The 13,919-nt window shown below is 32.9% G+C and overlaps 2 protein-coding genes across 3 annotated transcripts; both read right to left on the bottom strand.

The window, feature by feature from the left end:
• Positions 1–324: 324 nt before the first annotated feature.
• Positions 325–1,581, bottom strand: LOC111499037. 2 transcript variants are annotated; one of them, XM_023150479.1, is made up of 3 exons: positions 1,421–1,581; positions 1,216–1,341; positions 325–912 (listed from the first exon to the last, which is right to left on the bottom strand). In XM_023150479.1, exons 2-3 carry the CDS (start codon positions 1,231–1,233, stop codon positions 448–450), a joined length of 483 nt encoding a protein of 160 aa, XP_023006247.1. In that variant the 5' UTR covers positions 1,234–1,341; positions 1,421–1,581; the 3' UTR covers positions 325–447. The 2 variants fall into 2 exon arrangements, with proteins under 2 accessions (XP_023006247.1, XP_023006248.1); XM_023150480.1 differs by having other exon boundaries at positions 1,216–1,287.
• A 3,921-nt stretch (positions 1,582–5,502) lies between these two features.
• Positions 5,503–10,085, bottom strand: LOC111499084 (probable protein phosphatase 2C 42). The gene is made up of 4 exons (XM_023150542.1): positions 9,492–10,085; positions 8,380–8,741; positions 7,128–7,364; positions 5,503–6,257 (listed from the first exon to the last, which is right to left on the bottom strand). The coding sequence occupies exons 1-4, from the start codon at positions 9,808–9,810 to the stop codon at positions 6,042–6,044; spliced, it is 1,134 nt and encodes a 377-aa protein (XP_023006310.1). The 5' UTR covers positions 9,811–10,085; the 3' UTR covers positions 5,503–6,041.
• Positions 10,086–13,919: the final 3,834 nt, after the last annotated feature.

Raw genomic sequence — 13,919 nt, 5'->3', positions numbered from 1 at the left:
TTAATCAAATAAGAAAGTGAAGACTCACAAATAAGCAGTCAAATGTAATGCTAAGGTTTTACTAAAAGATCGAAGTCAAATGTAATGCTAAAGGTTTACTAAAAGATCGAAGTCAAATGTAACGCTAAAACTTTACTAAAAGATCGAAGTCAAATGTAATGCTAAAGGTTTATTAAAAGATCGAAGTCAAATGTAACGCTAAAACTTTACTAAAAGATCGAAGTCAAATGTAATGCTAAAGGTTTACTGAAGATCGAAGTCAAATGTAACGCTAAAACTTTACTAAAAGATCGAAGTCAAATGTAATGCTAAAGGTTTACTGAAGATCGAAGTCAAATGGTCACCCACAAGTTTATGAAAAATTCAAATAGCTTTAAATCATAGTACGCTAACCGTGAGGTTATGCACGGTTAACTTCTGATTACAGACTTTCACGGCTTAGGTTTCTTATGTAGGAAGATGAAACAGGCAAAGTCCATTTTGAAGGTAACAAGTTACGACAAAATCAATTAAGAAAGCTAATGCCAAGACGATGATCCACAGGAATAAAGATATAGAGAGAACGTGACTTTTGGCAGAAATAAGTTGAAAAATATGGTCTCGATCTTGAGGTATAGCAAAGAAATCGTCTACAATGATCCTTATGGATGCATCTATAAGCTTCTTGGACTGATGATGAACATCCGTGGATTGCAGGACTTGAGTTAGAGCACGACTCAAAGAATTTACAGCAATCTCTGCTCCTACTGAACCCGCGCTAGTTTCATCCAAATCATTAGATCCAGAAAAATTAACTGGAACCTTGTCAAGCTGTCCATTATCAAAAGTGACAACTGAAGATGGAGAAAGATCGGGGATAAGAGAGCTCCCGCAGCAAGCAGAAAGAGCCGGATTAACATCATGCAAGAAACTCTGAAATTGAGGAAACTAACTTAGCAAAATTTAAAACCTATCAAATTCCAGGGTCATAAATCTCTCATATACCTCGTTTTATCGCTTGAGTATACATTTAATACATCAAGTGAATCTCCAGTCGCAGTAGATTATAAACGGAGGAAAAAAAAAACGAATATAACTCAATCAATGAATAAACTACAAATCTACTCCAACAATTGATATCAACTAATAAACGAAACAGAAGAAGCAGGAAAACACAAAGTATAGATAGAAGAAGGAAATGAAAAGTTAAGTCGGACTGATAGAATCGGAACTTACTCGATCGATATCTGGCATTTGATTGACGTCTGAGACAACAGAAATCGGAGAGAAGTCTTGCTTCGAGCTTTGCTGGATTTTATCATCGGAAAGTGATGAAAATGTGGTAGTCAAGCATTTGGCGATCTTAAAGGAAGCAGAATTTACAAGAAATCAAGCTAGAGAATGACAGCGATTGAGAATAACCAATAAAAATCAATCATACCTTCAGAGGTTTCCTTGATCTACGATTTGCCGCTTGATCTCTCTGCGGAGTTTAGGAGTCGCTCATCCTTTTCTCCATCTTGATATCGCGGGAAAATTTTCAGACGTTCTGAACCTAATCTTTGGCGCCAATGAATATCGTGCAACATACGAAACAAATAAAATAACAGTATGCAATCTCACTAAATTTTTGCTTTTATAGGGGGCATTCTTAATACGAGGGACTAAAAATTGAAAATTAATTGCCCCTTTATTTCCAGTCATATAATTAAATATTTTATTCATTATTTAAAAATACTTCAATACTTTTGTATAAAATTTAATTATATTTCTTTACTTTCGAATTGAAAATTATATATATTATTTTTTTTTAACTAAATTAATAAAAATACCATTAAACCTTACCATTTATCTTATTATTCATACATTTTTTTAAGTTTAAATTTTAAAAAAATTTAAAAATACTAGAGGCAAGCAATTAATAATTTATTTAGGTTTTAAAAAATATCCTCAATTTTCAAAAATTTCATTAATATCTTTAAAACTTTTTAAAAAATTCAAATATAATTTAGTATATTTTTTTAATAAAGTTTAAAGATGTTTAATGCTTTCTTTAAAATTTCATAAATATTTAAAAATACTTTTAAACATTTTTATAAAGTTTAAAGACATTAATGAAACATTTTAAAATTCAAACATATATTTTTTTAATATTTTTAAAATAAAATATTAATAGTTTATATCTAAAATTAATTTTTTTTTGACTTTCTTGAAAATTTAAAAGTATTATTAAAAGTTTTGTTACGGTGCATATGAGTAACCAGATTATTTCTTTTACACATAGAAACCAGATTTGGCTCGTTGTATTTAACCAAGCAATAAAGTTCATTTGAAACGGACTATGGTTGGAAATTCATCCAACTTATGACTGTTCGAGTATAAGTTCAACCACAAGTCGGGTGAATGACTCAAAACTTCAATCTTATCATGTTCAGGTCAGCTGAACCTAGCTAGTTGTTCAGTCTCAGAGATGAAAGGAAGATAAAACGAAAGTTAATAATAGACGCAATAGAAAGTTGGAGACAAACGGACGATAGTCTTACAATTCTATCGTGGTATGAGCAGACAATTCTAAAGAAATTGTAAAATATGAGTTAGAAAAAAACTTGAATCTGCAAGCAATCGAACCATCGAAAATAGGCATAATTGTTGGAATGGCGAAAAGCCTCTAATATCTAAAAAAATATATTCATAATTATTGCAATTCGGAAAATTTAAATGATTTAATTATTAAACCGTTGAAACTTAGATCAATGGAAATTGCTTTAATCATAACTACCTCTTTGGTGGGCATCGTGGTATATCCCCTTATCTAATCCCTTCATCGTGGTAGATCGCTCTCTTTTAAACGTGGTCTCGATTCTTTCATGTACTGTTCCTTTACTCGGGTGTTACAGATTCTCATATCATAGAGGAAATAACAAATGGTCGAGATTTTTAGTTCAACAATATTATGTGTCGATAAGAATTCAAATCTGGAACATTTTAGTTAAGAACATGATGTCTTACTCAGTTGAATTATACTTAAGTTGACATTATAACTAAGAATAACTCGTATGTACACCGTCCAATCTTTATTATTATTTTTAAATAATATTATTTATTTATTTATTTATATTATTATTCCTCCATATATATCTTTACACGTGTCCAAAACAGTGGTTTGAATTTTCCCTTTATATATATGCTTCCTTTTGTCCTCCTCCACCCCATATCCTTAAATACCAAATAACAAGGTAATTTTTAATCAAAACCATTAATTTTGGCTTTTATTTATCTAAATTAAGCTCTGTTTTTTTTTTTTTTTTTTCCAGTTATTGTGGTGATTATGATGAAGAAGATGCTCCTTCTCTTCGTTGTCTCGTTGCTTCTCCGGATGGCAGACTCTACGATGCACGACGTGGTCGAGAAGAAGCATGCACGTAAGCTAGCTCGAAGCTTCGGTGGCCAAACAACTCCTGAAACGGAAGTGTTCAGTGGTGCATATGAGCATGGATCTGAAGATGTCGATGTTGTTGTTGTTGCTGATGTTGTAACTAATATCGACAATAACAATAACGTAGACGATGACGATGAAAATCTAGGTTATAAAAATTACGGAAAGGGTTCTGACACTGAAACTCATCGTTACTTCTCAAGTGACAAACCATACGAACCTTAGAAAAGCATTCAAGATTATCGTCATCGTCGTCATTCCAAGTAGTCGATTGTAAAGAAAAAAAATTATCTTGTATGATACTTGTCGCGTGTTATATGATAAGATTTGGCTTGTAGTTCCATGAAGGGAGGATTATTAATTAATATATAAAAGTGTGTGGAAAAAGTTTTCACTCTTAAGAAGCAATGAGTAAGTAACGCGACAGCACCATTAAGGATGCAAGGGAATGTCGGAGTCATTAGGTGTCAAATCTGAATTTCGAATCATGTGCATGGATTGTTGCAGATGGTACCAGAGTGATGTCTCTCTTTGTAAGATATGGTTTAAGGACGAACCATAGCGAAAACTAGTGATATGTGACATCCAAGTAAATGAGAGGTACATGAATGAACTGAGATTGCACCTTCCTTTTTGATGGCTCGATTATGATACATGTGAGTGAACACAAAGCATATTGGAAGGATAGTCTTTACTTTTAAGAAGCAAGAAGTGGATAACGAGACCATATCGTTATTACTTCCCTCTGAGTAAGACTCAACTAAAGATGAATTATATCCTTCCTTTACTGTTCGTTCTAGAATCAAATAGAAATCCGAGCGAGACAATCCCCGGCGGAGGATTTCGGCCTGGACCTGTTCTTCAAGGACCCCCCCTGTCCTGGCTTTGAGCGACCCTTTCTTTCAGTTGGGCCTAATGCCTAATCTATGCAAAGAAAGTGGGCGCTCTATTTAGCAATACGGGATGCCCCTCCCCTGCCTGCATAACTTAAGCAGCAAGATTCTCTCTTGGCAAAAGCGAAAGACTTCCTCGGGTCTGTTAAAGTCTCCTTGCTACGGCCTCTTTATTAATATCCCGTTAGTCACTTTTATCCGTTGAGCGAGGGCCCTTCCACCCGCCACCGACCAAAGCTCTAATGTAGAGAGCTAACCATGAATTAGCTGCTTGTCGAGTAAATGAAAGCGTCGGTACCAACAAGTGTCAAATTCGCTTTTCGAATCCTAGATAAGAGTCGTTACAAAAACGGAAACTATCGTCGGTTCAAGTTTGAGTTAGTTGGGTTTCGAAGTATCAATTCATTGAGTCGTATGAATGAACTCGTAGCTTAAGTTTTGTCAAAACAATAGCGGGACTAAAATCGGTAGTCGAATCGAATAAAAAGATTATAAAAATGTAACAAAATATCATCTATTTAGTGAGGGGTTGTGGGTATATGATGAAGTTTTGAATTTGGAATGGATAGGAAATGTTGCTACCACTTGAGGCATTGATTAATTAAATAATCAAATCTAGAAGAATTAAATTGATTAAAATAATATATACATACATAAAATGAAAGGGTTATTACAAATACATACATTATCAACCAATATCTTAAAAAGACATAGGAAGCAATTGTATTTGGTTATTCAACATTATTAAAAAAAAAATAATTCTCTTTAAATACAATCAGTTAATAAAATTTTAATTTTAGAAAATGAGCCAAAAATAATAATAAACAATCTAATTTGTTTATATTTAATTAGTAAATATTAAAAAAATATCTATTATCGTTAAAGATATTTGTTTCAAAAATACATTTTAACTTTAAAAAATTTCCATTAACACCTATAAACTTTATTATAAAAAAAATTATTACCATCAATTCCTCGTGAACACGAGTTTATTGCGCCATTTGGAGTGAAATCCCAATAAGCCTATGAATTTCCAACATTTTCTGTAAATTTACGAACCTAATTTACACAAAATTGAGTTTTCATCGACCTAATAGACATATTTTAAAAAATAGAGACCTATACGACACACCATTAAAAGCTTAAACGCCCTTCGAACATAACAAAGATTACCCCTAAAAGAAAGTTCCCATCTTTAAATTGAATAACAAATAAGCTTAAATACACACAGAAACACAAGTGAATATCAGAAAAAATGGGTTACTGAAATTTGTACTTGAATGGAAAGAACAGCACAGATGAGCTTTAATATCTAATACCAATATGTTTCTTCCTATCAGTAAACCTCTCTATCATGGAATGGGATTGTATCTAATGTGAAAATTACATGGGTTTTTTATTTTTCTTTTTCGACTAAATTATAAAAAGTACTCCACAATTACGATCGTTTAAAAAATACCCCTATTGTTTCAAAAGTTGTAACATTATCCTTATATTTCATAGATGCTTCAAAACTACTTTTGGAGTAAAAATTTGACCTAAAACGGTGTGGCACGGAAAGTCTTACCCCAAAGGATATTTTGAAACATTTACGAAAGGTGGAGGATAATTTTATAACTATCGAAAGAAAATGGGTAGTTTTGAAACAAGGAGAAAAATTAAAGGGTAGTTTTTGTAATTTGGCTCTTTTTTTTTTCTATCTGTTTATTAATATTTAGAAACAAAAATTTTAATCAATGATCAAGAGCACTTCTTACTGATAATGGCTGATCTAGGAGGACATTGCTTCTGGATATGAGGTCGTGGTTGAAAAATAAAACAATAACACTAATGTCATCGTGAAAATGACGCCGAACCTTCTTATCGATCTTTCGGAGATCTGAATATCGCATCTCTCGCTTTCTAGCTGCTTCTTGAAGGGCTGCCTTCACAAGCCTTTTCGCGCTTCCCTGCGTTAAGCAAATAGCAAGGAGGACCAAATCAAATGTATTTCGCTTTACAATGTGCACATCACAAAAACCTTACAAGCAACCAACATGTTTGCAGATGGGCAGAAACTCAGAACCTAAAGCATCATGTTTACCACAACAAAAACAACCTCTCGTTGAGGCAAACAAAACCCAATGGGAAAGGAAAAGAAAGATGATATCTCATAACACCTTAGGATAAGATCAACCCATCTATGTTTCATGAAATGTGTAGTCACATAGTATTTATTTATTACTAAAAGGTTCTTAAAGCTTTCAAAGTGTGCCTAATATGTGCCCGATATATTCTAAATTTAAAAATTAACTGATATACTAGATGTAAAAGTGAATTCTATGTCTAAGAAAACGTCGAGCAAGTCTATTTGACGCAAATTTGAAATTTTAGGGAACTATTGCACACAAAATTGAAAGTTTAAACACGTCTTAGACACTTTTAAAAATTCGATGACCACATAAACATAGCAGGAAAGTATCTCGTTTTTAGTATTCTATTTTTAAAATTTATACTTCGCTTCCTCCAAAGTTCCATCTTACACTAGTTTTCACCTATGAATGCTAAGACATTAGTAGAAAGTGGATAATAGAACAAACATAATATAGGTAGTAGTAGTGTTTATAAGATATAATTTTCAGAAATTTTAAACCAAAAACCAAATAGCTACCAAAGAGGCTCTAAGAAACCTACCAATAAGATACCCTTCTAGAGTTAAAGACTGAGTTAAAGACTAAAACGACCAAATAGATACAAACTTGAAGGCTTAAATTTAGTCCTTTTCTTTATCAATCTAAATATGAAAGTAACTAAAGAACTGAATGTGGAGGGAAACTTACCGCACGTGGATGATTATGGACAATGTCCACAGCTTTCTCATTGGTTAGGTGTTCCCAAAGTCCATCGGATGCAAATATGAGAAACGAATCGTTTTGGTGAAGAGGATGAGCAAAAATCGTAGGTTCAGCAGTCAATATAGGCTTATTTATTGGTTCCGGAAGCCTAAATTTAGCATTGATTCTTTCATTATTATACTGAGCATGTTTCATATACACATCGCCAATGGATCTAGAAACCTGCATGAGATATCATCACAAAGTTGAACATATAACCATTATCCACACAGATAAAAATGAATTAAAAATAATGAGAAAATAAAGGGTTTTGCAGAAAAAAGCCAGTTAAGAAATTGAACTCAAGTAAACAGATAGCAGAGGACTGCAAAGAGCGCTCTCACGACCTACTAGAACCACATGTAAGACTCGAGTGAGTAATTACTCCGGTAAAGGAAGCAGCAATGTTTTTGGTTCTTCTTCATGAACAGTAGATTACAGTAAACAATTTCCCACATCTATCTAAAGGGATAAATCAGTAAGAATTACACCAATGAAATAACCATAACAAGTACCACATAAATGGATGGCAGTGACAAATAAACTGGATTTCAGCTTGAACGTAAAGAAAAACTCGACCGTATGCCTATAGAGATATGGTGTTTCAGACACAACTTTGTTCTACCAACAATTAATGGAGAAAGACGCATTATGGTTACTCTTGAATACAGTAAATTACAGGAAACAATTTCCCCCATCTATCTAAAGAAATAACATCAATAAGAATTACACCAATGAAATAACTAATCCAGTACCAGGAAGATGCACTTCAGTGAAAAACAAACAAAATTTCAGCTTCCACGACAGGAAAAACTTAGATTACAGCCTTAAAAGATATGGTAATTTTATTTTATATCAAGGCACTAGTCCAGAACCAAGCTTCTAAAATCAAAGTCAGCGACGCAATGATTCCCTAGTGATAACATGTAGCGGGATGGACGTTTTGATAGTTTCGAGAAATAGCTAGAATTCTGAAATATGGCCACTATTCACTCAAATTAGAGAAGCTCAACAGACTCGGCGGAAAACATTGCAACATCTTCACCCTTTTATGGTACATAATCTGAAATTTAAATCATCTTATACGAACGATCATATCAAGATAAGTATGCAACAAGACAGGAAAACAGTTCCTAAAGTTGTAGGCTAGATATACCTAAGAATTGCAATCTAATAACACCATAACAGTTAATTTTACCTGTATAATTCCTTTCACTCTCCAAACTCCATGCCTTTGAACCACAATTTGAGGATCATTGGGATGCATGTCTCTTAATTCTTGCCTGATATCCTCAAGATTTGCATTATGCTCTGTTGATAACTGAATGGCAGCAATCTCCCCTGTGTTGCCAACTTTCTTCCCTAACACGGCACGAGAATCTCCTAGACTTGCAATGTAGAGTGTCTGCTCATGTATCACCCCTACTAGACAGCACGTCCCAACTGTTGCTATCTGGGGTCGAGTATTCCACAAGTCTGACACAACGGCTGTGAACCCCTCCTCTGTTTGACGAAAAGCATTCAGAATGGATTCACGAGTAACAACTCCTCGTTCTTCATCTGTAATTGAATCATCAGGGAAGTAAACAAGAATGTCAACCAACCCATTTTATTCAAGAGGGAAACAATCAAAAAGAAAATTTGTGACATTCAGGAACATATTTCAGTTTTTCCAAATTCAGTTTTTTTCCTTTCAATATTGAAAAAGTAAAGTACAAATCACGAATAATCAAAGGAACATAACGACGAGGGTTACTTGAAAACAATATGCATAAAATTTTTAGACTATGTACTCAAAACATCGAACAAAGTTGTAAATCATCAGCCATCGGAGTAAACATGTATAAACCAAAACCCAATACATAATTCCATTCTATTTAGCAACCTCTATCTCCTTCAACTGCATAAGCTACAATCTACTCTTAACTGAAGAACAGCAACCAAGCGCAAAGAGTATTTCATTTCAATGGGGAAAACGCAAAAAGTAAAATCCACGATCAACTGTTGCGAAGCTACAATCTACTCTTAACTGAAGAACAGCAACCAAACGCGAAGTGTATATCATTTGAATGGAAAAAACGCAAAAAGTAAAATCCACAATCAAATAAAAAAGAAAAACAAAATGGATCTAAGGATCAGTAACAGTAGTGACAATGATTAATAAATAAGCAACAAATCAAAAGGCAAACATCCAACAGAAAAAGATACACGAGGCGTTGAAAACAACAGGAGAAGAGGAAGAATGATGATAAGTAATTAAACACAGTACACGACTTACAGAAAATAAGAGAACTGAAAAATGACACGAACCTTGGAAACGCCTAAACAAATTATCGCAGACATATCGAGCAGCATCGGGGCCGCCATGGCCATCGTAGATTCCGACGAAAGTGCCAAAAGGACCAGATTCAATCTGGCTCTGGTCTTCAAGCACTTGGTTGGCCTGTACGACAGCCATGGAAAATTCGCCGGAAGCATACTTACCATAATCATAGAACCAGAGCAAGCTATCCTTAGTATCTTTACCACCACAAGTGGTTCCAATTACTCCAACAGAGCTCAAATTCTCAGTAGCATGCCCGAACGGCTTCCAGCAAAGGGAGAGAAGATTCATCAATCCCCGGAGCATCCCACATCTCTAGTAATGAAAACCCGGAAGTAAGAACCCTAGAACCTTCCTGGGGGGGTTGTGAATGCAAAGAAGAAGAAATCCCAGTGGGGAGAAGGGGAAGAAAACAAAAATGGAACCCTAGAAATCAGAGAAAGGAAAGATGAAGGCGTGAAGGGAGGGAAGAAGGAGCAGAGTTGAAGATTTGTGTTCGGTAGTAGAGGAACACAGAAGGTCTTCTCCTCATTCTCTTGTGGGGAAGAAGGTGCTGTGGGGAATCCCTCTCTTGAGTCTGTTATTGTCAATGTCCTCTCTCACCATTATTTATTATTTATTTATTTATATTTATATTTTTTACTTTTCCTTATTTTAAGGTATATACTAAAAAAATTGTTTAATTACAAAATATAATAACATTTTCCCATAAACATTCATTTATTCATTTCTTCTCACGGGTTGACCATGACGATCGAAACGATACGAAAAAAAAAAAATCTAAATATGCATAGGAGAAGGGTCAGCGGTGGACATTTAGAAAAGTCGAGCCAATTGTGTATTCTCATCGAAACAACGATATAAAAGAGGAGTGAAGCGAAGTGAGGGGTCGAGAGGTAGATAAAAGAGTCGAGTCTATGAGATACCACATCGTGAGGACACTGAGCCCCAAAGGAGGGTGGACATCGGGCGAGTACAAGCAAGAACACTAGACCTCAAAGTGAGTGGATAGTGAGATCCCATATCAATTGGAGAGGGAAATGAGTGTCAGTGATGACGTTGGGACTCGAAGGAGAGTGGATTGTAAGATATGTAAAAGTCTAAGCTCAGCTTTCCCTATTCAAGACATACTAACAAACAATTCAATTCCTTTGAAGCTACTATCACAACCGAAGCAGACTTGCTCCAGAACCCTTACCAGGAAAGAAAAGCAAAGAGAAGAGAAGAGACCGAGTTCAAGAAAAGAAAGAGCTACTGAAGGAGCTGATCCGCCAGTTTCCCGAGTTTACTGTTCAAGAAGAAATAGGAAAAGGAGAATCTTGTCTTGCTTTCGTTGAGTCTTAGTTTACAGTTCAAGAATCAATAGATAGGTTCAGGTTCAGGTTCAGGCAGGAGAAAGAATCAATATCTCAAGAAGAAGAATAAATGGATGATGACAGATTCTTCTTTGAATAATGTTTCCTTGTTTACTGTGTTTGAAGGTGAAGTAGCGAAGGGAAGGAGAATGAGTGAAATCAGTAGGAGCTTGAGGTTAAGTCTGACAGTGAACGAGAATGAACAAAGAGTCTTTGTTTACAGTTCGAGAATAAATAGGTGAAGTGAGTAGATATTGTTCTATTTAGACTTTTATTTAATATTTTTAAAATGCGTCTATTAAAGAGAGGTTTTCAAACTTACTCATATAATTTATTTATATTTTTCCTTTTCGATTTTGCGCTTATTGGAAATTATTATTATTATTTGTCTTTCTTGTTTTTTCAGAAAAGGAAAAACAGCTAAAAGTCAGACGCGTTCTCTCTCTCTCTCTCTATACCTGCTCATACGCTCTACACATTACACGTTTTCTCTTCCCGGGCTGGGCTTTCTCTGTTGTCCATCAGCCAAGATGGGCTTGGCCCATCCTTCATCGGCCCAATACCATTTTTTTCTCCATTTTAATCCGTATACTTTTATGATAAAATTTATATTTATTAAAAAAAAAAAAAAAAACTCTAAACTACTTAATGGTGTTTCAAAATACCCTCAAATTTTAAAAAATTACAATAATACCCTTCAAATTTTTTAAAAAGATTTACGGTTAACTGATTTAAAATATTTGTTTTAAGATTAAATAATTAAAGTTTTCTTATATATTATTATAATTTTAAAAACTTCGTTCGTGAATTTACTTATTATTTACGATTACGACCTTAACGTATTTTTCAATTCTATTACGACATTAGCATTGAGGATTTAATGAGATTTTCAAATCAATTTTATGCATTAATTTTAATAATTTAATGTAGAACCTACCATCCACATTGCATTAAAATCTAAAAGATAAATAATAATAATTATTGAGCCTTGAATTGTTACTTAGATTGTACTAAAAAAATTTGTTACTTGGATTTGTTGATTCAGTCTTTAAATAGCTTGAAAAATTAGTGGATCCATACCATAAAAGAAATAGACCAACTTATATAATCGTTAATTTAAATAAAACAATTAAGTAATTGGATTTTAATTCATTTTGTGTAATAATTTGTTGAAATAAATTCAATAATTATGGTTGTTATATTTTTTTTTTGTGGCTTAAAATTATTATAGAATTTTCAACCAATTTAAATGATTCTTTAATTATAGTAATTATTGGTAGATTAAAAGACCTTTTCAACTAATAAATTGATTTATTAATTATAGAAACTAAGATATGATGGGTCATTATTTAATATTGACTTCATTTTAATTTAATTTATTGCATTTAGTCCCCCCACATTTCACATCCACCTTTTAAAATTATAATTAATAAATAAACAATAGTCATCATAAATAAATAAATAAAATAAAAAAATTTTAAGGTTTTATTTCAACCAAAACTTAGAATTCAAATAGCTGAATCAAATACTAAGTTCTTTTTTTTGAAAATTAGAAAAATAGTTTAAAAATTTGAAATTATTTTTGAAAAAAAAATGTTTTTTTTTTAAGTTTATATTTTTATAAGTAATTTTAAACAAATTAATCATTATTTAATATAACTTCTTGAATGATTTAAATGAGCAGAAGTGTTTTTTAATTTTTAAATAAATAAATAAAATAAAATAAAATTTAACAAATTTGAATTTATTTAAAGCGAGATAGTTTATCAAAAAAATCCCTTTTAAATGATTAACCAAAAAATATATATATATATAAATAAAAAAAATTATTTTATCATATATTTTCTAAAACATCTTCAAAGTTGAATGAGTTAAAAATTCTTTTTTTTTTTTTTTTTTTTTTTTTTTAATTTTAACTAAGAATTTCAATATTTAATTAAGAAACAAAAAATATTATCAATTAAAGCTGAAAATAATGGGTTAGAAAATAATAATTTGTTTTATTCCATACTTGAAAAAAACATATATATTTTTTAAAATGATAATAAATAATCCAGAAAATGATTAATCACAACAAAAATAATTCCTGAATTGAACTCTAATAAAATTTTGAACAAAATATTAAAAGCAAACCATCAACTCAACAAAATGTGTGCTATTTTTTCCAAAAATCATCTCTATTGGTCCATTTTATAGTTGTGACTTGGGCCTCTTGGCCCATCTAATAATTTTATTTGGGCTAAAAAATAGTATTTGAGCCCAATACGTTATTGCAAGTTTATACTCCAACGTAAATTATCAAACCAACCCTAACTAGTGAACTGTCTCTCTTGTATTGAGTGTCTTAGCAGACTTGATGTCAAATAATATCTACCAATTAACTAAACTCAAAGGGCTGCAGGAGTCTATGCCGCTCGACCTTATCCTTTTGACACACGATGCACGTCTTAACATACTCAGTAACGTCGTCTCACACGCTTGACCAATACCCCTCCTTTTGTGGGGGTCCTCCAAATGTTTTGTGCCTAATCTAGCCAAAACTTCTATACAGTATGACAGAGTCCTTCTCTTTCAACCGTGGTGTAATAATTTGACTGCTGTTTATTAGACAAAAAGGCGATGAACATGTCTCTCTTGTATTGAGCGTTTTTGCTGGTCTTGATGTCAAATAATATCTACCGGTTATTTGTTGATTAAACTCAAAAGGACATCAAATGGTAAGAACTAGGCACTATTCTCAGTCGTAATCTTTAGTGTTTACCATATTATGACTCAATCATCTCCCCTCCATCGAACCTTAACATACCTGATCTCATCGCGCATCATAATGTCAAACCTGACCAAAGGAACCAACGCTAGAAGCAAATTGAGCAAAAGCAAAATGGAGACATTTAATACCTATAACGTCAAAAGTAACTCATCTATCTATCTAACCATTCTAAAGCTAGTGATCAAATGGGCTTAAATAGTCAATTTTGTTCTCCTTTCTTAATGCTTTTATGTAATAACTCAAGTCCACCGCTCTATTCTTAATTTTTTTATGTAATAATTCAAGCCCAT

The sequence above is a fragment of the Cucurbita maxima genome, unplaced genomic scaffold (genome assembly GCF_002738345.1).
Source record: "Cucurbita maxima cultivar Rimu unplaced genomic scaffold, Cmax_1.0 Cma_Scf00026, whole genome shotgun sequence".
Classification (NCBI taxonomy): Eukaryota; Viridiplantae; Streptophyta; class Magnoliopsida; order Cucurbitales; family Cucurbitaceae; genus Cucurbita; species Cucurbita maxima.
The sequence above is the reverse complement of the archived record's forward strand: the minus strand, read 5'-3'. Positions and strand labels throughout refer to the sequence as shown.